Below are 24,356 nucleotides of genomic sequence, written 5' to 3'. Positions count from 1 at the left end.
ACTGTTGGTACGTTATTGAGGTTTATTTTTATTTGTAATAAAAAAGCAACTACGAATGTTATTACACAACAAATAAACTTATTATAAGAAAATGTTTGTGTAATTATTTTTTAAGATTAACTTTCTTGAAGTCCCTAATATCTCACCAAAAAATTTTCGTAATTACTTGTTGCATTGATAAAATTCATAAACTCTGAGAGCTCCGAAAAATATTTCAAGTTTTGTATTAGAAGAGCATAAGCTTGATGGTAAATCTATTGACCTCGTGCTAATTTATAATACACCGAATACCCATCTCTATATCTCATCGTTTACACTCAAAACACTAGTTTTCTACACAATTTTCACATATACTGATAAGCTACTAATTTTAAACCTATTAAATCGTAGATGTCGCTGCGTCAATATAAAAACTAAAACTATCTTTCCTCGAATATTTTATCTATCTTTTTTAATGTTCTACTTTTAATTAAAAAGAAAATAAAAAAGCTAATTAAAATCTTAAGGAAGGTGTTTCTGGCGGTTATTTTCTGAAATCTCCAGTTGTATAATTTTGACGTAAAGTTGACATAACCTTACCTACGTATTGATTTAGTTCTGACGTTTATTTACGTCCATTTCTATCAAAAATAAGTTGCATATGGGGGCTATATAATGATAAAGTGAATTGGAGTTGCTATTTTTGCTACAAGTTGAGATTGTTTAAAAGTTACTTCAAGTCGATTACAAAACTTTTCATAAAGTATGACACTGATAGAAGGTATAGGAGATGAAGTAACCCAATTTTTTATTATTTTATTCGCCTTGGTTGTTTGTTATATTGCTTGGTGGACAACAAGTACAAGGGAACAACAACAAATCCGGATTTTTGTACTTAATGGTAGACAAAGAAATTACAGTCGGCTATCAAGCCATGTTCAAACTGCATCAATAATGGAAGGGTCTCATCTAGAAGAACTAAATCATCTAGAAGAAATAAGCGAAAATGATTCAACCCCAACAGAAACGGAGACGGTGGTAGATACTTTGGGCAATGTGCAGAGTAATCCTGAAACATCTAGTACAACTGTCTCAAGTTCAGAGAACAGTCAAAGTAGTCAAAGTGAAGATGAACCCTCTACAATTTTAAGAATGATGGATTTATGTGTTAATACGATAAGGCATAGGAGAACAGGAACAGATAACCAGTCTAGGGAAATAGCAGAAGCAACTGGAAATACATCTGACACAACTATAGAAAGTTCTAATGAACAACCTAAAGAATGTAATTCACAAGCTGATGAAACTAAAGAAAAGGATACCACAATACAAGATCATACATGTGAAACTATTGTTGATGGTGATGATACCAATGATAATTCAAAAATAATTATAAAGTTGAAGTTTCTTAATGATGAACTAAAACCTGTTGATGGAAAGTTGCAAGAACATTTAGGAGCCTTTAAAAGACGTCATTTTGAAGCAGAATTATCTTCTAATAAAGTAGTGCGCCTTATTTTCAACGGACAAGTCTTGCAACAAGATGATGTTACTCTTGCTAGCTGTGGATTATTCGATAACTGTGTTGTACATTGTTTGATACATCAAAAAAAACCTTCACCATTAGAAACAGGGGCAAACAATCAAGAGAATAGACCAGGTGTTCGAAACACAATTCCAAGATCTCATAATAGTGACAGTAACAATCCTGTAAGAGATTGGGATCTGGGAAATTTGTTATTTTTTCTAATATCATTTATTCTTGTTACGGTGTGGTATTTCAGATATGAATATGCTCACTTATATACTGTTACTGCCACAGTGGCACTAGTTGTAGTCACAGGCATATTCGCTGTGGTCATGTTTGGATTATACTTCCCTGATAGGGAACAGACAATGCCCCAACCTATACACTAAATTGCTTTTAAATGGCAAACATTTTGATTATGTTGTGAATAAATATTATTACTCATCTCTTACTATGTACTATATTTTCTTCTGTTAATATGTATTAAACTTTTATGTTGCAGGAATATTGTATTTTTATCAATAACATTGTTAAAAAAGTATGCATTAGTCACATTCTTTTTTTTTTTCAATGACGTTAAAAAGTTAGCAGATTTTGCTTTATTAAAAATTAAATATTTTACAAGTTCTTATTTAATTACATACAAAATTTCATACAACATTCAAAAATTTAGTAGATCAAAAGAATTTTCAGTTGTCGATTTTGTCTGATAATCGTTTAATTTAATTTAAATAAGTCGATTGTTGTTTGTTTATTTCCGCTATTACTTATTTGCTGCTATTTATTTAGGATGCAATCGTTGGCGAATGGGTTTTATTTTCATTATTTTCTTAACCAGCATTAAATACAATGAACAAAAATAGTGTTCTTAAACGCCAGATGATATTGATATATTTGGATATCAAAAACAATTTTTAAAACCAGGCCTTTTAATTAAATTATCAGCTTACCGTACTTTTGTTGTTTCCTTAACTTTATGTAGACACTACGTGGTGACATCCACTTTTGGTGAACCGCCTCTCATTATCATTTTAATCTCCTCGGCATCTAATGTTTCGTATTTCAGAAGAGCTTCAGCTAAGGCTTTGTGTTCCTTAGAATGAGTTTTTAATATTGTTTTGGCTCTATCATAACTTTCTGTTAAAATTCTCCTAATTTCACTGTCAACCTAGAATAAAAGCATTCCTCAATAAAGAAATAAAAACAAACGAAAAAAAATTTTTTTGAAAAATTGGTTAAAAATTTTAATATTCTTACCATTTCGTTAGTAGAAGGACCCAACGGTTCATTGATAAAGGGTTTACTACTTTCGGGGAAAGTGCGTAGGCCGACTTTTTCTGACATTCCCCAGTCTTTAACCATATGTGTGGCAATTTGCGTTGCTTGTTTTAGGTCAGAACTGGCTCCTAAAAACACATTCATAATATATTTTTTAAGAATAACAATCCAAATGTAAAAGAAATTTTTTTATTACTACTACAATTGCTTTAAATTACTATTTGAAAACCTCATTTGTATAAAAGTTATACTATTTAACATCATTGGGGTAATTGTAGAATGAGTTATAAGAGATTAATTTAAACTTATTTTCAATTGTTATACTGCACAATTTTCTATATTAATTTCATTAGGTAAAGGGAGATTTTACGGATTCTTACACATTCTTTATTGCAGGGTGGTCACAGATATTAGACTTACAAATTTTCCGATAATTACCAATTTAATCCGTAATTAGATAATAAAATCTTGACTAGTAAAACTTTTTATTTGAAATTTTTATAGTAATTTTTAATGAAAATATGATTTCAAAATTTCCCGATAATTCTACGAAAAAATTTCCAGTTTCATGGAACTCTCTTTTTCAATTTGCGACCATTCTGCAATTGTTCATAATAATTTTAATGCAACAATTCTTTCATTGCAAAATTTGAATTTTCAAAATCAGCTATTAAGAATTTCCACTCAAAAGGTAAGTAATATATTAAACCTACCAGAAGTAATTTTGTCGTTTCCAAAAACTAGTTCCTCGGCAGCACGACCTCCCATCATAGTGTCCATCATAGCTATCAGCTGCGATTTGGTCACATGATAGCGTTCTTTTTCAGGAATGTAAGCGGTATGCCCTAAACTGGGACCGCGAGGTATTATCGTCACCTTGTGCAGTGGATGACTGTCTTTCGTGTAGTATGCGACGATTGCATGTCCGCCCTCATGGTAGGCTGTGATCGTGTTTGCCTCTTCGTCGGGGATGCGTGAACGACGCTCTGGTCCCATCAACACTTTATCCCGTGCGGATTCCAAATATTTCATACTCACACTGTCTGCGCCATCGATAGCTGCTCTGTGTAATCAAAAAGAAAAGCACGAGTTTTATTATTCCTGAAACGTTAATCCACAGCTAATAAGTGTTTAAAGATAATTTAACTAAAGTAATTAGTATTCGATTGCAAATCGTAGCTTTTATAAGTAAAACAGAAAAGAAACGTTTATTGGGCCTCTACGATTATTTTAGAGTAAAACTTGAATTAGAAAGGTGAAGCCTAAACTTCTAAAGTAAAACACGACTCAGTTTTTCTTAAACAAAGAGTAATATCTTTACTGTACTTCAACCTAGTAGTTTATTATTTATTTATTTAAGAACCTTAATGCCGCTTGATTAACCATATTTTCCAGATCCGCTCCCGTAAATCCTGTTGTACCCCTGGCTAACATGTCAACGTCTATCTCTTTAGCCATAACTTTACCCAAGTATAAGCCTAAAATTTCCTTTCGTCCAACATAATCTGGAGTAGGAACAGTCACCTAAACAAAATCAAATTATGGATATTTATCTTAATGGTGTGGATATAATTTTACTTCTAAATCGAATCTGCCGGGTCGTAATAACGCTTGATCCAAATCATCTCTTCGATTAGTAGCTCCTAGCACAATGACTCCTTCATTTTGATGAAAACCGTCCATTTCGCTCAATAACTGATTGATTGTTTGATTGGCGTAAGGATGCAAAACGCTATTTGTACGTTTAGCTCCCACAGAGTCGATTTCGTCAATAAAGATGACACATGGAGCACGCTCCTTTGCAGCTTCTGTAAAATAAAAGTTACTTAAAAAAACTTTTTTAATGATTTAAATAACTTACTAAATAAATCACGAACTCTTCTTGCTCCTTGTCCAACAAGTATTTCATCAAATTCTGGACCAGCAGCGTTAAAAAATGGAACACCTGCTTCCCCTGCGACTGCCCTTGCCAAAAGGGTTTTACCAGTTCCTAAATTATGGATAAAATAAGAAAATATTTTTTTTAGTTTACTTACAGGAATAATATATTAATCTAAATAAACAAAAAGTCACTCATTCACTGATTAAAGTGCTATGCACCACCAACCAAATTTGACGGCCTCAGATAGTAATTTCTGTTTGGAACAACTTACATAAAAACCAAGAAGTATGCAAAATTAATACTCTTCGCAACTTCAATGTCAATATTATTTTTTACAATTAAATTTCTTTTAGCCTTTTAAAGAAGTGAATAAATAATAACATTAAACTACTGTTTTTAATGTATGAGTCTTGTTCTGGCTGTATTACTATGACTAAATATCTACACACTTGAAATAAATATATTCTGATGAAGAATACCTGGGGGACCAACTAAGAGAACACCCTTTGGCAATTTCCCACCTAAATTGGCAAACTTTTCTGGATTTTTCAGAAATTCTACAATTTCTTTTAATTCTTGTTTAGCTTCATCTGCTCCCTTAACATCATCAAATGTAACATGTATATCTTCAGGATCTACTTCTATTTGACTTCCTAACTGAATTCTAAAGGAAAAACAAAATTACAAGATTGAAAAGTTTATATATTATTTAATAGCTTACTTAAACATTGAACCATTTGCATTAGCCATTAAACTAATAACAATAGCCAAGAAAATAACAATTGTAAGCACTTGCTGTACAACTTTTAAATATTTTGATGTCTTTCCTGTTTTGGATGAAGAAGGATTACCAGTTCCTAGTAAATAGCCTTCAGCAAAGGCAACCTTCAATTTCTGTTTGTCTGATTCTGGTAAAGTTTGATCATCAATTGCTAGAATATTTTTAAAGTTTTCTTGATTACTTTCTAACTTGGTTTTCAAATTCATTTTAGAAGTTTCTGATGTAGTTTTGAGAGCATTTTTTATGCGAAGAATTAGTGAAGGATTTCGTTCTTCTTCAGCTTTAACATTTCTTTCTGTTTTAAAACCACGCACTTGCACAGCAAAAACTGGACTCCTTTCATGTCTAAATTGGTGTGTTAGTTTCTTGTACAAGTTAGTTGTTGTAAATACAATAGTTTTCGACTTGTCAGTCTGATTTGGTAATTCTTTGTTAAGTTCTTTCTCTGAAAAACCATGTTTATTTTCAAAAAAGCTGTTACTTGAAATGTATGACGTTCTGTGTAGAAAATGATTTTCATAAAGGTCCTTAGGTTTAACATGTTTTGCAATTGAAGGATGAAGATTTTTTGCACACTCTACAAAACTGTTTAAGCAGAGAATATCTTCTTTAGTTTTAGATTCATTTCGAATCTGTTTCCAATTTTTTTTAAGTAAATAAGCGCTATGACGGGGAATAAGAATTGCAGGAAATTGCGAAAGTGTACATAAGGCCTAAAAGAATATTATAAATAAATAAATATTATTAATATAACCTTAAAATATATGGTATATTACCTGATTTTGATTTTGGAGGGTGAACATTTTATATCACATCAGTGGTGCATGAAATGAAAATTAAACTAAAATTTACAAATTGTTTAACTGTAAACTTCTTTTGACAAATGAAATTGATTCTGTCTTAATATGTAAGCCGCATCTACCGGATTGTCACTATCACTATAAATGCACTATACGTTTTTCCATTCTTCGCTATGTTAATCCTTCGTTCAATGTTGACTAATTTCAGTCAAGTTTTAATGTTCAGAAAATTCTAGAAAAGGAACGGATTATTAAAAAGATGTACTCGTATACTTAAAACATCATAATTTTATTTACTATCGACAAATCCACAAGTAGTAATTAATGCACATATGTGCTACAGCTGTTATTTAAATAACAAAAATTATGTCGTTTAAATTATTATAGTGTATCATTTAAAGTCACTTGGCAATAGCGTATTGCTTTTGTAACAGCACCATCTGGTGGTAATCTACATAAATTATACAATTTTATAGAAGAAATTGGTAATAATTACAGATTATTTCTTTAATATTTACCAATAATGATAATTACATAAGAAATCCCATCATATTACAATTGTCGAGAAGCGCTCGCTTGCGGTGGAAAGCAGCGAAAAGTAAACAAAAAAAATGATAGTAACAGTCAATGCAAGTGACAGTGACAGTTGAGTTTTGCAATTACACTTTGGTGAAATATATTCCTAGAAAGTAGTTAAAAACTGCTGATAATTATGTAGCAAATAGTATTTTAAGTTTATATCAAATACCTACTTGCTTTATTTTATGTTGCATTTTTGTAACTACCTACCATGACTACTGAAGAAAAATTTAACGCTGCAGTAAATGTGATAAGGAGTTTACCGAAAAATGGTACGTAAATTATTCATGATACTTATAATTCTTTGACGCCATGTAAAATTGCAATCTGCTTTATTAATTGCTTATTGTTATTGTACAATTATTAATATGCAAGGTGCACTGTTAGCAATCGATGAATTACATAAATGACCAAGGTCATGTTTAATTATTTTGTTTATCATTAAAAAAAGAATTTATTCACATTTCTGATATTATCACATGCGCATGATAACGTCTTGGTTCCATTTTTCTTTTAGTTTTCTTAATCTTCTCAATGTGAAAATAATTGCTAAATAACTTTCCAGAAAAAGAAATTAACACTTTGAACTTAGATATCAAGAACGTTATGTAAATAATGCAAACTAATCATTGTTTTTAAATGAATTCAATTTTGTATTTTATTCAAGAAAATTTTTAATACGTAGGTAGAATTGCTTTAAAACTCATAATTATTTAGGGTAGATATGATAAGTAGTAATGCATACTTTTAGCAATCTGATGTTATTAAGGAAAAGCAATCAACTATTAACTAGTTATACTAATTCATTTTGTTTGATAATAATTCGAAAAGGAAAGATATAGCTATAGTGTGGTCATTTAAATTTAATTTGGTAAATGATAATAACGATATGCAACAGCACAATAATAAGTTACTGTATTATTTGCAACATAACTTAGGTTTAGTGTCGGCACTTACATATAAAATTTTTTATGGTGTGATTAATTAGGATTGATATGAAATTTAAAGAATTACACAATGCTAATTAGAAGAACGAAAGTGTAAGACTCATAATTTTTAAGCTGTCTTGCTTTGAATTTCATCGGTTAACGATTTTATTTGGGATATACAGTACCCTTTCTATAATTTAAAAGCTATTTTGTTGAGGTGGTAATAGACTTAATAAAACCTATTTATATACTCTTATACTACTATGTATGCACGTTTACAACTTACGCAACGATATTTTACCATTACTTTCGACATCAATCTTTTGCTTTCTTAACACGTTTTTTTTGTAGCACATATAGTAGAAAATAGTTCTTATTTATCGTTCATGTACATTGAAGTAGAAAGGACGCTCTTTTGAAGTTTCTTCTTAGAACAATATACAGGGCAGACCACTTTTTTAAATTATACCAACATGTTATTGTATCAGAATCGACCAGTTGTGAAACTATCTTTATGTAATAGGGCATTTTGAATTATATTTTATTTTCATTGTTTTGCTAGCAATAAAACAACTAACGAACTTATTTATGAATATTTGAAACTCATCTGGGTTGGCCTGTACATGAATGTATACCAGTAATATAATGTTAATTAGTTATTCAGTACAATATAAAAAAATTAAGTCTTGTTTTCGTTGTTTCATAAAATGATATTTACGAAATATTTTCACTTCATTCTATTATTTCATCGTGACGTACAATTATGTGAACTGAAAAAAATGTTGCTGTTTTCCTCTGCAGAATTTCCCAATATAATTAAGAATAATAGTTTGTCGAAAATTGAAGATATATTAGAATTTAACTGTAAAATGTAAAAATGTTATAGTATTGCTACAAGATGTTTGCTTCTAATAACTACAATTTAATATTTTTTTGGCAAAACTTAGAAAATAGGGACTAAAAGTGATTCAATTTTTAGGTTCATACCAACCTAGTAATCAGATGCTATTAAGTTTTTATAAGTACTATAAACAAGCAACTGAAGGACCATGTTTGGGCAGTCGGCCACCCTTTTGGGATGTTGTAGGAAGAGCCAAGTACGATGCATGGAAATCTTTAGGACATATGCCTAAAGAGGAAGCCATGAAGCATTATGTGGACGAATTGCACAGGTATATATTTTAATTTTTGTTTTAGTTGTATTATAAAAGGATTATCTGATATTTAAAATTAGTATACTATTGCAAAATTTTTTTTTTTCGCTTTCCTTTTGAGATGTTTTTTCTTCCAGCATTGTGGAAACCATGAGTTACACAGATAAAGTAGCCAATTTTTTAGAAGCACCCACAACCGAATTGGATTCACTAAGTATGACAGATTTAGAATTAGTTGCAGGGGATGTAATAGAAAGGGTACGGTCCCAACCAAACTCGCCTTTAGGTATGTATTAACAAAACCGATACTAATTAACATTTGTACAGGCATTTAGAAAAAATGATAACTCATCATCTAAGGTCTTCGGCCCCAAGACTGGACACGTACCTTCATAACTTTTTATCTTGAGTCAATCTTATTTTTCAACCTGATTTATCTGACTCAAATAATTACTGATATTTTAAAATTCAAACACCCTTATTTAACTGTATTATGTAAAATTTTTTATTCAAATTCTAGTATTTATGCAATTTATATAATTTTATTTCTAGCGTCCAGGGAAACCTCACCTCAAAGGGTACGCTCAAGTTTAGGAACAAGTTCCGCTACCTCGTCTTCTGTATCACCTGAAGATTCCGAACATAGCGATGAAGAATATATAGACTCCGTTGAGGTATATAAAAGAAATTTAGTCAAATATAATAATCAGGTCTATAACATCATACTTCTGTAAAAAGGTCAAAATTCAAAACAATAAAGACGTGCGGCTTTATTTTTATGTTCTTGTAATTCGTGTGTTGGCAAGGGTTGTTTATTTTAATTTCTTGTCTTTGGTGGGGCGCATATTTTTATTTGTTTTAAGATCTCTTTCTCTTAATTTGTAACATCAATAAATCAGAACCAAGAGAGTAGGTATATAGTAAGGCTTTTTATTAATTTAGGATCAATGTCAATAAGTCGCCTTTAGGTGGGAGGCTTTATCAACCAACCCACCAGGAGGCGAAACATTGGTGTTGGCTCTAAATTAATAAAAGGCCTTGGCTCTGATTTCTTTATATTATGAAATTAGGGGAAGAAATGGATCTTGAAAATATTTTTTTGTGTTTCAAGGTTCCCGACCCTAAACTGTCGAGACAGCTACAAAATGGAGTGATACCGTCAGGTGAACAAATTTCTACGATGAATGGCTTTGTAAAAGAACACAAATCGCGGGCGAAAACCAGACCCCAGCCCCAGCAATCCGTACATATACCTACAAGTCAATCCTTCACTGTCGACATTAATGATGAGATAAGAGCAACAATGAACAGTTTAAAAGCTGCTGTTGAAAGGTTGACCAACAAAGTGAATTCTTTGGAGCATATGAACATCGTGCCCAGAAAGAGAAGTTGGCTCTTTGATGATCTCAAGCCTCAACTGATAATTTTCCTTCTTACGTGGCCTTTTGTCGCATCTTTTGTAATGAATCGGTTCTATTTTAATCGGAATAGGAGTTAGACACTATGACCTGTACACTTGGTAGGTGACATTGAGTGGTGTAAATAGCATATAAGTTGTACGATAGAGGTCAACATAGTTTCTAAAATTTCAAATTCTTCACTTAGAAGTGGTTTTCCAAAAATATATGGTTTTGTGCTTTCTCGAAATATAATACAGAGTTACAAATTAATTACTTTTGTGCATTTAATTAAAAAATTAAGGTTTGCTTTGGATAATAAAATATTGTTAATTCAGTCTATTTTGATTGCTGTATGTTGGAGCACTTAATAATAAATTTCATACAGTCACAATGACAAAATATATAATTGCCAAAAACTTTGATAATAAGTTATATTGAAAAAATTAAAAATAATATTAATTAGTGGAGAATTAGTAATAAAATGCTGTCTAGCAATGGTGCAAAGAATACTATATTCTTAGGGAAATTGGGAAAGAGGCTGTTGTTTTAAAGCTTTATCACATACAAATATAGTGAAATAAAATTAAATCTTAAGAAATAAATAAAATGTACACTTAAACCTTTGGTATAGTTGCCAAATGTAGTTGAACCAGTTAATTCTTATGACGTGTATATTTACATAAAAAATGTGGGTTAAAATAAACCGGTGATAGTCGTTTTTGTTATTTTTCTAAGTCTTTTATAGGGTTTCTATGTAATGTATGTATTGTATATATTATAATCAAAGGTTTTTTAAGCAAAAGAAAAACAATTTTTATAAATGTGGATAAATAAAGTATTTGTTAATTTCAATTGTTTTAATTTATATTATCCCAAGAACAATTTTGCACGATTGATAAAATTGTGTAACGCTTAAAGAAAAATACAAAGAAAACGTGAAAAAATATGGCAATTTCAGCTAAATGGAAGGAATAATTTTACGAATAGCTGTTGGAAGAATGGTTAAAATTTATAAAAGTATTAATAGTTTTGAAACGGTCGATAAGGTGACAATTTTGTATGAATATACTATAAAAAAGAACCCTAAACTTTATTCACTGGAAAATTAAAATTTAAAAATAATAGCAGTTGAAACGCCGCATGTTCCTTATAAATAACCCATATGCGGCCTATTCAAGAAAGAAAATACTACTATATGTTCCCAATACCCCAGTGGACTTGTCTCATTCAGTTACTTTTAAAACAACCCTGTACTTTTGTGATGTGGTGTGCGTCACGATTAACTTTTTCGAAGTTTTTAAATTTTGTGTTCATATAAGCACATCTGCACCTGCAACTTATCAAAATATATTCTTATGCTGCGCGGTTTGGTAATGCACGCTTGACCAGTCGTTCTGCACTCTTTTAGACCTTTAATGTGATAAGGTACATGCACTTTCGACATATACAAATACATACTACGTCCAAGTTGCTATTAAGTATACAAAACCTCCAATGAAATTGTTTTTTTAAACAAACTGTCGAATTTTATAAAGTACAAAATCTTACTCTTTACACAATGTGATAAAAATTACGTAAGTAACTAAATTAATGATTATTGATCGAAAAATGGGAAATTGCTTATGTGCAAATGTTTATTGAGGAAGAAAACTGTACATATTCAATATAATAGGTATTCTATTTTCGTTTCAAGTAATACCTAGAGTATTTGATAATGTATGTATGAAAAAAGCTAATAAATAATACAATTATTACAATGCACTTTTTGTTTACTTGTCTCCTAAAAATGTTCCTTAAAAATTAAACTCTACGACAGATTTTTTGTTGCAGTGACATACATTATTATTATCTACATGTAACATTCAATTGAAATAAATTAAAAAAGGAAAATCGAATGACGACTGGATAGATTCAAGAGGACGGGGATGGGTGATACGAACGCGAGAGAACTTACGATTGGATTGAAAATTGTCATGGCATATAATGATACAATTAAAAATAACGACCAATGCAACTAAGAATGCAATTCACAAATAAACGCACGAAAAAAACAAAATAAATATGTACAATTGTGACTAGATAAAGAGATGACCATTTTCGGTATCTCCTTTATACATTTATTCGGGCTTTTTCTTGGCTAAGATATTTCCTACATAACTAATAAGTAGTAGTAATTGGTATGGCAAATTATTTAAATAGCTTTTTATCATTTCAATTACTCTGTGTCATTTATTTAAATTTAATACTTTGTTTTAAAATACTTAGTTAATACTGATTAAAATTTATTATTTTTTTTTTCTGTTATTATAGCACATATTTAACAGCGTGAATTGCATAGTTATAAGGTTACATTGGCTAACGAATCACAAATTATCGTTCTCTCGCTAAAAAAATCGGTGGTTTAGGCCATTAACTCATTAATTTTTTGAGGGGGTGAGTCAGCTGCCTTGAACTGGTTAAGTGTCTGTGTTTATCCTACTCGTATGAACACCTCTTCGAGAGACAATTGTACAGTTTAAAAATCTACAGCGTGATCCTCAACAGGTAATAACTTTTTTCTCCCTACGATACAAATAACTTAGTAACGATAATATTCGAAACAAAAAGACAATACTGACAACACTGAATCGCTTTAAAAAAAAGTACTCGGTATGTATGCTTGTTACTGTATTGGACTGTATTTACTAGGATACATATATAAAAGAACTGTTCTTATGATAACTGGCCAAAAAACCCGTTAGATTTATTTAGATACATTTAGAAATGAAATAGTTTTTCGCGGTAATATGCGGACGAAGTCGGAGCCAAGTTTAAAACTTGTGTTGCAGTGATAAGTACTATTTTCAATAAAAAAAAAAGTAATACATTGTACTAAGGCCACAATTACGTAAACAATTAATAATAAATAAATTCGAATGTAAAATAAGTACGTTAAGAAAAGTGTATAAGTCGAGTATTCCATCAGAGTTAGTGTAAAATAATAGTAAGTGTGTATAAATAAATTAATCAGTTGTTTATCTTTTCTTGTTCTTGTTAGATACAACCACAAAACGACGGAGTAACTTCGTAAGTACATAAAATTAATCTACAGGGGTGTGTTTTGTGTGATGTTTGCTATGAGCAAGGAATGAAAAGGAGACAGTCAGGAACGTAATAAAAAAAATATGAAGTTATTGGCATTAATAAAAAAAAAATAGCTCCTAAAATTATTCAATTAATACTAATCTGTACAAAAAAAAACATACATCGGCGTTGTCTCGTCGTGGCTTCGATTCAAGTTATCACGTATTGTGTAATAAAAATAAAGCTCTATTTGTAAAATTACACCGATATTGCAAAAAAAAAAGACATATTCGAATTCACCTTACAATCGTAAAAAAATATATCACAGTATACTTTAGAACCCATCCCTCTACATCCTTCCTCGGTCTTTTTTTATTGGAATTTCGACAATACGCAATGGTTGGAATGAAACCATAAGTGTAAGATAGGAAAAAAATAAATAAAACAGTTAAAAGCTTTCATATGCTTAAAAACCTTATACTATTAAAAAATAAAACTTCCCAGAAGCGATCTGTTTAAAAAAATGTTTGGAAAACCAGACCCAGAAATCTTTTTCGTTAAGAACATAAGATTTGTAGGAACATCTCAAATTAGTTTGCAATGAATCAAACCTTATAAAAAAAGACATAAAGAAAAAAAGGTCAACTTTTTTTAAATAAAATTAATGTTTTCGTCCAACCATTATCTTTTATATGTATGTATGTACCACATATTCCGCTATTTCTACAAATACAACAACAAGTACGATAACTGAATCGAAGTCACAACGTGTACGACTATTAAATGGATGCCTTATCCAGAGCATCCGTTCTGGAGATGGCCGAGCCGAAGAGAACGGTGCGGGCGCACTTGAAACGAGGGGACTTCCCGTGGGATGCTCAGAAAACGGTGACGAGGACGACACTGCGTGCGGATGACAATCTAACTACTGAACAGTGTGGAATTTAGTTATATCTTTTTTCTTACTAAACAACTTACATTGTTGCCCGTTGACCGACTGAAACTTACGCCTAATAACTCTATCATCTTATATACCATCGAAGAAAAGAGAGCAAGACAGAGAGTGAGAGAGAGAGATAGAGAGAAAGGAATTACCACGTATCAGTCTTTACAATTAGAAACAGTTATTACACGTTATCATCTAATATTTATAATAATCGTTATCATTAGGTATCGTTATTAATAATTATTACGGCGTTAACATCCTTTTCGTCCCCTTCAACAAACGACGGTGAGTGACCCATGTCCGAAATATATACTTAATAACATTTACATCACTGGACAAAACGCGTCCCAATTCACGCACTTCATCGGAAAATGACAACGGCAAGGAAGAGGAGTCCGACTCCTGGTGCATTCACGGCAACGACGACGCCGTTCGAGCTGCCGCCGAGCGTGAGCTCCTCGCTCTTGACCACCTCGTTCGGATGCTTGTTGTACGTCTTGGACTTTTTCGTCGACGTGGCCGAGGATGAGGATAACGTGGACGTGGACAACGACGACGAGGAGACGGTGGTAGGCGACGGCGTGGTACGAGACGGCGTCGACGAAGACCATGACGACCTGGACGACGTGGTCGATGAAGAGACGGACGACGGGGGTACGTTCTCTTCCGGCGGTGGTGCCCACACTTTGAACACGATCTTCATGTTGTGTGTGGTGCAGCGACCGCCGATCCGCCGATGCAGATCGTCGCTTGTTGACGTCGATATGAAGTAGTAGTCGTGACCGGGCAGGAACTCCAAGCCCCCCGGTTGGGGGGTAAACGGACGAAACGTGATCGTGAAGTACATCAGCTTGTACGGCTTGTCGCAGACGGCTATGATGCGCGGATTGGGGTTCGTGATCCGGCACGTTTCGTACTCGTCCTTCGACACGTTGTAGATGATATACTTTTCCATGTCTTCTTCGCGGGTGCCGGGCGAATACACGGGGCAGATGAGATTCACCTGATCATATTCGAACTTTATATTGTTTCTGTTCACATCTATTACGTTGTCCGTATTGTCTATGCGAAATATAGGATTCGACGAGTTCCAGTGTATCGTGTAGAACTTTGCGCCCGTTGGCATGGTGGCTGTCGCGCCGCCTATCGTGCCCCCAACGAGCAGGCACAAGACGACGCTCGCGAACGTCGACAGGAACGCTTTCCGCCCTCGGATCAACACCATTGCACCTTTTGCTTCCTTTTATTATTTTTTTTTGTTTTGCACGTATCGCGTGCTTTTGTTTTAATGAGCGTACGCACCACTAGACAAATGAAAACCCCATACCCATCATCACATGGTTAGGAGCGGGTGTTGACACCTAAAAGTGAAAAGAAAAACAAAACACCCGTTTTATTTTATTTTTTTACTTATATATAACATGAGAAATTATTTCAAATTATACGATTATAAGCTGTTTTTAGACTTTTTGAAATGCCTGACTGTTTTTGTAAGGAAATGTACAAAATCAGTTAATATTAGTACTAGGTACGCTTTGCAGAAGAAGTTATAAAGGAAAAATTAAATAATAATAAACTGAAAGAAAAGTAACTTGTGGTTACAAAGGTTCCAATGCTGATTTTAATTTGTACCTATATGCTTTTCATGCTTATAAGTTTTGAATATTTTCTAGCTATATGAGATAGGTACTTTAAAAACAACTTAAAGTTTTTAACTATATATATGAAAAACTTTGACATTTAATAGTGGTTAATATCAAATATTAATGTGAAAATTCATTTTCAATTTTTTACCCACTATAAACAGAGCATTGGTTCGTAATGCCAAAAGTGTGACAACAGCAACAAATTTTCCCTCGTTAACCTGAGGTTTTTACAGTGGGTAAAAAACTGAAAATGAATTTTCACATTAATATTTAAAGTTTTTATTAAATGCTATTCAAAAATTAATTTTCGATGTAGATAACAGTACGATCTAGTTATGGAAAACTGATTAATAATAAAAGAAACAGGTAATAACTGATAGATAAAGATGACATTTTTTTACCTGTTTTACACACTTTAAAAAATATCACTTCACTGCCAGTATCTACAACAGCTGATTTCCATTTGATTCTTTATTTAATACATTAGTTTGATTGATACTAATCGCGTATGTAATTTAATCGTTTTACTTTCAGGTTATTTTATTTCATAATAAAGCAAATATATTTATGATACATATGGGGTTTAGTTATGATAAATAATTAATATTATTTTATTATTTACACAAAAGAGCTTTATACAAGGTGATATGTTTCTAAAGCGACATTGAATCGAAAGAAAAATACCTATGCACATTAGGAACATAATTTCTCATATTTATAAATGGACAAGCATTAGCAGCTTTCCTTGAATGCTGAAGTAGCATTGCTGTTAAAATTATTATTACAGAACGACTTTTTTACATTTTGTTTACAAAAACTATATCCATTTTAAAAACATTCTTTTAAGTAACTGGCATTTCATACAATAAAAGATGTAATAGGCACCTACTTAATATAATTTAACTTGGATCATTATTGAAATCTTAATATGAATGCTAAATTTAAATAAAAACAGATACGCAAATCGACAAAAATTGATTATCAAAAATTATTAACATAAATAAAATTTTTGAGTATTTCGACTATTATTTGAATTTCGGTAGTAGAACTAAATATCAAAAGACACGTAATTTCTTTAGGAAAGTTAATTTGCTCCAAATATTATCAGAATATCAATTCAATTGAATAAATATTTTAAATTTATTAAAACAGAACTGTTAAAGGAGGACTATGTTCAATTACATTATTGACATCTTAACTGGTCTTAAAATTGCAGTAATTAAAAATATTTTTAACTGGCACTCAGTGCTTATGCATGTTTTTTGAATAAAGTACATCGCAACGTAAATCAATTTTTCGTAATTTTTCATTAATATGCATTCACATTTCGTTAATTTTTCAACAAAGACGAGTCGTAAAAAGATAATAGACATGTTGACTGGTAGCTTACCTATTGTTAATGCAGATGCTCTGAAAATGTAAATTATGCAAGATTCCTCGTTCTATTTCTCACTTTACACATTTCACCTGTTTCCCCATCGCATTGTTAACGAAACTATATACCTTCCAGTCTGATTTTACTCAAACTTGGCAAAAAAATGTTTAAAAACATATCACAATTTTACATTCTTCTCACTACATTCCATTGCCATTTTGTTACTTTCCTTGCTCGGTTGATAAATCAGAATTCTTGAGGAAATGAAAATTATTACGCTCGGACATCTATGCAAATTGACACGAACTAAACAGCAGTACAAGCAACTTGAATTTTATTGTGTTTATTCAAAACATTCAAAATAATCCTTTATAGTTTCAAAATATCTAATAGATAGAAAAAATTGTTTTCAATTAAAGTACAAGGTTGTTTATGGAATTATTTTGCTTCAACTTCTTGTGAAAGTTTACGCAAGATACCAATAGGTGGCGCGAGCATGTCGACGAGACGAAATAAACGAATACAAAATATATACAGGGCGATTCTAAACAACACACAAATGAGAAATTTTAGGAGTATAAAAATATTATTCCGATTTAAATTTTAAGCAAAGAAAATATTAGAATAAAAAAAAAATAAAATGTATGATCTATGTAGGTACAATGTTTTCTTTGTTGTGTACAAGAGATATTAAGGTAAAGGTCTAGATGATGGCCACCACCCCTGAAGGGGGTGGGGTTGGGGGGATCGAAAGAGGAGGTCTCCCCCACCACTGTACCATAAAAAGTTCGTGGCGGTCCCATCCCCTTAAAAAGTGATAGGGGTTCAAAGTTAATAAATATACTAATTTTTATACATTTCTAGGCATGTAAATATTTATATAGTCATTCTTAAACAATATCTAAAGGTAAAACTAATGAAAAATACATAAAAATATTGAGAAAGTTATTTAAACATTATTTAAATATCTTTATCAATAGGGTAGGTTAGGTTAGGTTATCGGGTTTTGTTCAAGTGACCACCCTCTTTTCATCCCCAACCTCCACCCACTTGAAAATATTTTTTTTATTGAATTTTATTTGAATTATAATGTATGAAAATTGTCAAAATAATCAACTTTCAACCCCCATAACTTTTTATCTCTCTCCCTCTTTCGATTCCCTCTACCCTCTTTCGATCACCCCTACCCCCACCCCATAACTTTTTATGGGGGTGAGACCGCCACGAACTTTTTATGGTACAGTGGTCGGGGACACCTTCTCTTTCGATCCCACCCATCCTCACCTGGGATGGCGGCCATCATCTAGACAATTTTCAAAATTTAGTCAACTAGCCTATTTCACCCTTCCAAACTTTTGGTCTTATAGGACAGGGTCCTTGTCAATTCGGAGTATAATTTTAGGTAATATTAACGTAAAACGAATAATAAGCTAAAATAAAAACGTTTTCGTGACTTTATTTAAATAACTGTAAGGCTTTTGTAATAGTAAAGAAAATGAGCCATCAAAAATTGATTGTATAAAAAGATCAGTAAGTCCGGTCATGCCTTAATTGTTTGTTTTAAAATTTTTCGAGGTCATCGCTGATAGTTTTATTGGTTGGCTGCTTACCATCAATTCGAAAAAGTTAATCGTGTCAGCTTGAATTAAGCGGAATGCAATTTTTAAATGTTAAGGACGTACATTAAATTTAGACAACTTTATTGTCCTCAACTATTGTCATGTGACAGGACGTGATGCTTGAATAAGGCGCAAATTTATAATATTCTTATGAATTGAAATGATGTGACTCATTGTCAGTCTAATTTATCGTTCATTCATTCATAATAATAATTATTGATGTGTCTATTAAAATCATTTTACTAGAAAATTATGGGTTATAACCTACCCTAACTCCTAAACCTCCTAATAAAATAATTAAGTTTATTCCTTTAAGGCCCCATATCAGTCGTTTCTAGACAAATAGGATTTTTTAAATCTTATTAAATGGATTACTCTTGATGTATACAAGTTAGAAGAGTGGTCGAAGTCTCAAATCAAAGCTCTTATTATTATCTACACAAGTACGAAGCGCTATTTTTGAATGTACTTCCAGTTTTTGTTTTATTTTAAAACAATAAACTTTGAAACTTATTAAATAAATTCCAGTCACATAGTAGTGAGTTTGAACCTGCGCTTCGGGCAAATTATAGTTTAGGGTGTTCTTAACAAAAGTACGAAGCCCGATTTAAACAAACATAAATATTTTGATTTTTTAATGGAACTCATTGACCCAGAAATATTGAGATAGGCAACCAATCTTACTCAGATTAGGGTGATTTATTAAGCAGCCACTACCTTTTACTTTGTTATATTAGTCCAGTCAAATGAGAGAAATGGCTGAAGAGTATTTTATAATGGAGAAAATGATGGGTCGTTTTATCGGAAATTTCTTGAGGAACACGAACATGTAAATGAAAATTATTTGCCCGGCATAGGGGGGAGAAAATCCTCAAAAACAGTTGTAAATTCGATTATCTCGCGAAATATGAAAAATATGGAAAAAAGTTTCAATAAAAGTTTTATCACAATGCCATTTTGCAAAAAAAAGTATTGACGACTTTTTTCATAAAAGGCCTCAAAATTCGCGGAAATTTTTAAAAAATTCAAAATAATTATTAAAAATTTAAAATTGATAATTTAATCGATTTGTAACTTATCTTAATCGGTTAAACCATTTTTTCAGAAAAAAGAAATTCGGTAGCAGTAATCTAATCTATGTCTACCTCTACTCCTTTTTACTATTAGGTTTTATTTTAAAGTCCGGCATCTATAAACTTCAAAATCGTCTGCAGTGTCTGTCCTCCCTCCCCTATCATATAAGGGGGAAGTTGATGGCTTTCAGTTAATATTATACAGAATATTTTCGGTTTACTTTCCTTAGAAAAAATGTACAAAAAAATAACTCGAAGGTGTTCAATATACTCCTGATGGCCGCTTTATTTTGAAAAACCAACGAAAAGATAATACCCTACGAGAATATACCTATTATAGAAAAAAATTAATAAATTTTTGCATCAACAGAACAAATCAACCAGTTATGTATCGCATATTCGATATGTGTGACTGAAATGTATAATAAAATAGTATAACAATAATTATAATAAATTTATTAAGAATGCGTGGTCAAACAAGATAGGCATTGATTAGTAACCTTGTGTCAACTATAATTTTACTACGAAAACGTACGATTGTCTTGGCAGTATTAATTGGGCATTGCAGATATGTGACTCTAGTACAAACAAAAGTAACGAAGATATTTTGAAACACACAAATACAGAAATTATAGAGAAATGCGCCTTTCAACCTGCCCCGAATTCTTTTTGATAACACAGTTTGACTACGGCCCTGTATCTAGTAGACGCAAAATTATTTTCATTTTGTCTGTTAACTATTACTACAAATCTGTTAAAATGTTGTCCCAGCGCCTTCACCAAAATAATCACAGTATTAATGTGAAAATGAATTTAACTTTTATCCACTCTAAATTACCTTTAATATATCAGGCAAAGTTGTTGCTGTTGTCAGAACTTCGCCGGAACCTTTGGCTTTACGTACCAATGCCCTGCCCACTAAGCTACTAGAGGTGACAACAGCAACATCTACGAAATGTATTTACTAGGTTACAGATTCGTCCCATTAATGCATATTTCATATGATATTAATACAAGAAAATCAAATGGAGTTGCGAGTTCCGTTCTGGTAATATTTTAAAAAGTTAAAATTTCTTTGGCTGCATTAATAGGAAAGAAAATCGGTAGAGTAAAGATATAATCATGCTTTATGCTTAACTTTAAATTAAGGAGGAGAATTACAGGAAAAAAATACAGGGTAGTCCATTAAGTACGCCTTGTTCTCTGGCGGTTTTGCCGTTGAAATTGGAAGAACATACTTCTATTACTAGAAAATTTGACGTTTGTAGTACCTTACAAAAATTTTAGTATCTCGGCAATTATACTCGATAAAAAGAAGTGGCTATCGCTCTTGAAAAGAGCATGAAACTCAATTGGCTTTCGATCTAAAATTTTCTTTCAAGGCATATTAAATCATTACACTAGTAATGTTCAAAGTTTAAATGTTTCAAACATTAATAACTCATTTTTTTCAAATGGGAAGCTATGTTCATTTTGACATCGTCGGATGTAAAATTAAATATTGGGGTCTACGCTTGACGGTTTCCAAAATAATTGCGATTTGTTAATTATTCTGTTATGTGCAGAGAAAACGGATAGATCATAGGCGGCATGGGTCCATAACCGAAAACAAATTCTGTCATGTTTATTCGAATTATTGATAAAATTACTTAAATTTCAATTTAATTTTCAAAATTTTCCAGTAATACTAAATAACTCCAAAAAGATACCGCACAGGCAAAAACTATGCTTAACAAACAGGATATTAAAATCGATGCTTAATTCAAAATGTAATAATATACAGGGTATTCCATTTAAAATAAGAGAGCTGATGTATACTTCCGGTATATCCGGAAGTCCGCCATCTCTGCAATTAATTTCTACAGGTGGATGATTTGACCAGAGACGTGTTTTATTGGAAACATTTTCTTCCAATTTCAACGGTAAGACCGCTAGAGCGCAAGACGTGCTTAATAGACTACCCTGTATAATATACAATATACAGATATTAAAAATGTACCATCATCACATGCACCACATTGACAAATGGGTATATATTCGTCCAACGATGTTACTACCTTTTTTGCGCGTTAATATTCTGTCTATAATAAATAATGAAGTAACTTTAAGAAGGGCAGACCGCATCAAAACTGTATGAAAGTTCGTTTGTAGTTTGGCATTGTACCTGGCGCATTGAGGACCATTATATTTAGCAGTGACTGACAATGGTGCAGGGTACAATACATCAATTGTACACGAGCCTCAGCCCCACGACCTCCACACTTGAAATTTCAAGGAAACAAACCGTAAACAGATTCGCATGCCATAGATTGCGTTCCTGATGCTTATTGCTCAGTCAGTCAGTCAGTCTAAATTTACCCCAAGCCTGTGTTAACAGGGCACGATCATACGACATGTATCGTTCAAGGGGAGAATCAGAAATGACGGTATTATAAATACAATACGAGCCCCTACTTTGCCCTACCGGATTATACATCTAGGCCACTAGTGCAATCCGAAACTTTTCCGATCGAACAAGTCGTGACCTTATCATCGTCATTCATCTTTTTCGTGACACGAACTTGGTTTTGCTTTGATGCTTTTGTAAATTTTTTCGAATTCGCAGTGGTATTTGCGAGAGGTCTATTGCGTTTGTGACCTTGGACAATTTCCACAATTAGTGACGAACTTATTTTAATTAATTTCCATTACGAAACTTTGTTCTTTGTTATCATTTTCGAATCGATCGAATACTAATTGATCTGTCAAGATGGTGTTCAACGTTATGCTCCAGCTATGCAAGATTACGAGGGCGAGCAAACTCTTCCAAAGGAACTTCTATTTGCCCTTGCTGAAGCCGTTATCCCCCAAGGATGCTCTCCGAAGACACATAATTACCGGCAAGAATGTCATGGGTCAGCGAATAGAACACTACATCCCTGTCTTAGAGGAATATCTGAGCAGACAGGCTAGAAGAAGAAACCGGGTCAAGGGGAGACCTATTATCAAGAAGAGGATCAGGATGAAGGAAGATCGCAAGTATTTCACCCCCTTTTTCGATGACATGATGGAAAATCACGCGCTCCTGCAGAATCTACTGGCGAGGAAGTCGAAAGGGAGAGGTCAATGTTATTCGTACTATGTTCCAGATAAAGACGTTTCTATCGTTTTCAACCATCAGTGGGAACGAGCCATCAGGGATAGAGATATTATAGACGTGATGGTAGCCCAAAGGAGCGACAAAATAATCGTAAGGTTAAAATCTGGAATAATTGTTACTCTTCCGTTAACAGCGTACGAAGGCAGAAGTCCGATGTACAGAGGCGAAGGATGGACGACGGCGGACGTGGAAGAATTTCATCATCACGGTAAGGACACCTTTATAATGGCAAAATTATTCGAGGCAAAAGAGGCAGGAATAGAAGAATGGGAACTAGAAATGATGAGAATTGCTAACAAGAGAAAGAAGAAAGTCAAAGGAGAAGACACGATGGACTGGAAGGCGATGATGCAAGATTGCGTGGAAAATATGGATTGGGATAAATTCGAGGAAGACACCAAACAAATCGTGGAAGAAATCGACGAACCCGTTGACGACGAGCCGATACCCATGGTGGTGGACGAGTTTGAAAAAACGAAAATGGTAAACGAAAAGCTGAAAGCCGGAGGAGAGGAAATTCTGAAAAAATTACCAATCATGCGAGAAATCCCGGAAGTCATAAAAATAATCCACGAAGGTGAACTGACGGAGTTGGCCCAGGTGTCGGGCATGAACGTGACGTTGCCCTCGTCCGGCAAAGAATGCTTCATTGCCGGTCAAATGGTAAAGTCAGATGAAGGTGAAACGTTTGTACCCGGTCAGACGATAGAAAAAGAAGGAGGTGGCACCGAATACACCCCTGGATTTACGGTATTTATGGACGACGAGCCAACTCTCCTGCCCGGCCTGGTAATGGGAGATGATCCAAATAAACCGATGTTCTTGCCAGGCGAATCGGCAATCACAGAGGAAGGCCAGTTGCAGTTCGAAGCAACAGAAGACGACATTAAGAAGGAGCCGTCGGTTGAGTCAGAAGACGAAGAAGGGTCCGAGGAAGAGGAGGACGTACCTCCGCCACCTCCACCTAAACCGAAAAAGGAATTAGTGTACGAAAGACCTAAACGTCTGTATCCTCCGCAGGAATCCCAGATGCCGAAGAAGAAGGAAAAAGTTCGTAAGAAGCCCCAGTTAGAAGTCAAGTTCGAAATACCGGAAGAAGAACTCAAAAAGCCCGTCCGTAACCGTTTCAACCCGGACGAGCCCGTGCTGTTCGACTTGACTTCGCCCACCTTCGAGAAGGACTGT

General features: G+C 33.0%; 4 protein-coding genes across 4 annotated transcripts; 2 read left to right on the top strand and 2 right to left on the bottom strand.

The window, feature by feature from the left end:
- Positions 1-167: 167 nt before the first annotated feature.
- On the top strand, positions 168-2,012 carry LOC108738459 (transmembrane and ubiquitin-like domain-containing protein 1). The gene has a single exon (XM_018471889.2). It carries the CDS (start codon positions 745-747, stop codon positions 1,894-1,896), a length of 1,152 nt encoding a protein of 383 aa, XP_018327391.1. The 5' UTR covers positions 168-744; the 3' UTR covers positions 1,897-2,012.
- Positions 2,013-2,305: 293 nt separating this feature from the next.
- LOC108738230 (ATP-dependent zinc metalloprotease YME1 homolog) lies at positions 2,306-6,404 on the bottom strand. The gene is made up of 9 exons (XM_025977603.1): positions 6,225-6,404; positions 5,389-6,161; positions 5,147-5,331; positions 4,647-4,775; positions 4,364-4,593; positions 4,149-4,309; positions 3,499-3,848; positions 2,765-2,913; positions 2,306-2,675 (listed from the first exon to the last, which is right to left on the bottom strand). Exons 1-9 carry the CDS (start codon positions 6,249-6,251, stop codon positions 2,493-2,495), a joined length of 2,187 nt encoding a protein of 728 aa, XP_025833388.1. The 5' UTR covers positions 6,252-6,404; the 3' UTR covers positions 2,306-2,492.
- A 403-nt stretch (positions 6,405-6,807) lies between these two features.
- On the top strand, positions 6,808-11,026 carry LOC108738224 (acyl-CoA-binding domain-containing protein 5). The gene is made up of 5 exons (XM_025977604.1): positions 6,808-7,099; positions 8,736-8,928; positions 9,048-9,196; positions 9,463-9,584; positions 10,022-11,026. The coding sequence occupies exons 1-5, from the start codon at positions 7,039-7,041 to the stop codon at positions 10,406-10,408; spliced, it is 912 nt and encodes a 303-aa protein (XP_025833389.1). The 5' UTR covers positions 6,808-7,038; the 3' UTR covers positions 10,409-11,026.
- A 1,597-nt stretch (positions 11,027-12,623) lies between these two features.
- Positions 12,624-17,612, bottom strand: LOC108738478 (ephrin-A4-like). The gene is made up of 2 exons (XM_018471909.2): positions 17,356-17,612; positions 12,624-15,680 (listed from the first exon to the last, which is right to left on the bottom strand). The coding sequence occupies exon 2, from the start codon at positions 15,542-15,544 to the stop codon at positions 14,681-14,683; it is 864 nt and encodes a 287-aa protein (XP_018327411.1). The 5' UTR covers positions 15,545-15,680; positions 17,356-17,612; the 3' UTR covers positions 12,624-14,680.
- Between the last annotated feature and the right edge of the window lie 6,744 nt (positions 17,613-24,356).

This window comes from Agrilus planipennis, unplaced genomic scaffold (genome assembly GCF_000699045.2).
Source record: "Agrilus planipennis isolate EAB-ADULT unplaced genomic scaffold, Apla_2.0 scaffold25, whole genome shotgun sequence".
Classification (NCBI taxonomy): Eukaryota; Metazoa; Arthropoda; class Insecta; order Coleoptera; family Buprestidae; genus Agrilus; species Agrilus planipennis.
This window is presented reverse-complemented; position numbering and strand designations above follow the sequence as displayed.

Excerpts from the sequence above, each read along its gene's own strand:
- LOC108738230 (XM_025977603.1), bottom strand. The coding sequence starts at position 6,251 with ATGTTCACCCTCCAAAATCAAAATCAG. Across the intron at positions 5,332-5,388 it reads GCAAATGGTTCAATGTTTAA|AATTCAGTTAGGAAGTCAAA; the intron begins GTAAGCTATTAA and ends TTTTTCCTTTAG. Across the intron at positions 4,310-4,363 it reads CCGGCAGATTCGATTTAGAA|GTGACTGTTCCTACTCCAGA; the intron begins GTAAAATTATAT and ends GATTTTGTTTAG.
- LOC108738478 (XM_018471909.2), bottom strand. The coding sequence starts at position 15,544 with ATGGTGTTGATCCGAGGGCGGAAAGCGTTCCTGTCGACGTTCGCGAGC.
- LOC108738459 (XM_018471889.2), top strand. The coding sequence starts at position 745 with ATGACACTGATAGAAGGTATAGGAGATGAAGTAACCCAATTTTTTATT.
- LOC108738224 (XM_025977604.1), top strand. The coding sequence starts at position 7,039 with ATGACTACTGAAGAAAAATTTAACGCTGCAGTAAATGTGATAAGGAGT. Across the intron at positions 8,929-9,047 it reads TATGTGGACGAATTGCACAG|CATTGTGGAAACCATGAGTT; the intron begins GTATATATTTTA and ends TTTTTCTTCCAG. Across the intron at positions 9,197-9,462 it reads CCAACCAAACTCGCCTTTAG|CGTCCAGGGAAACCTCACCT; the intron begins GTATGTATTAAC and ends TTTTATTTCTAG.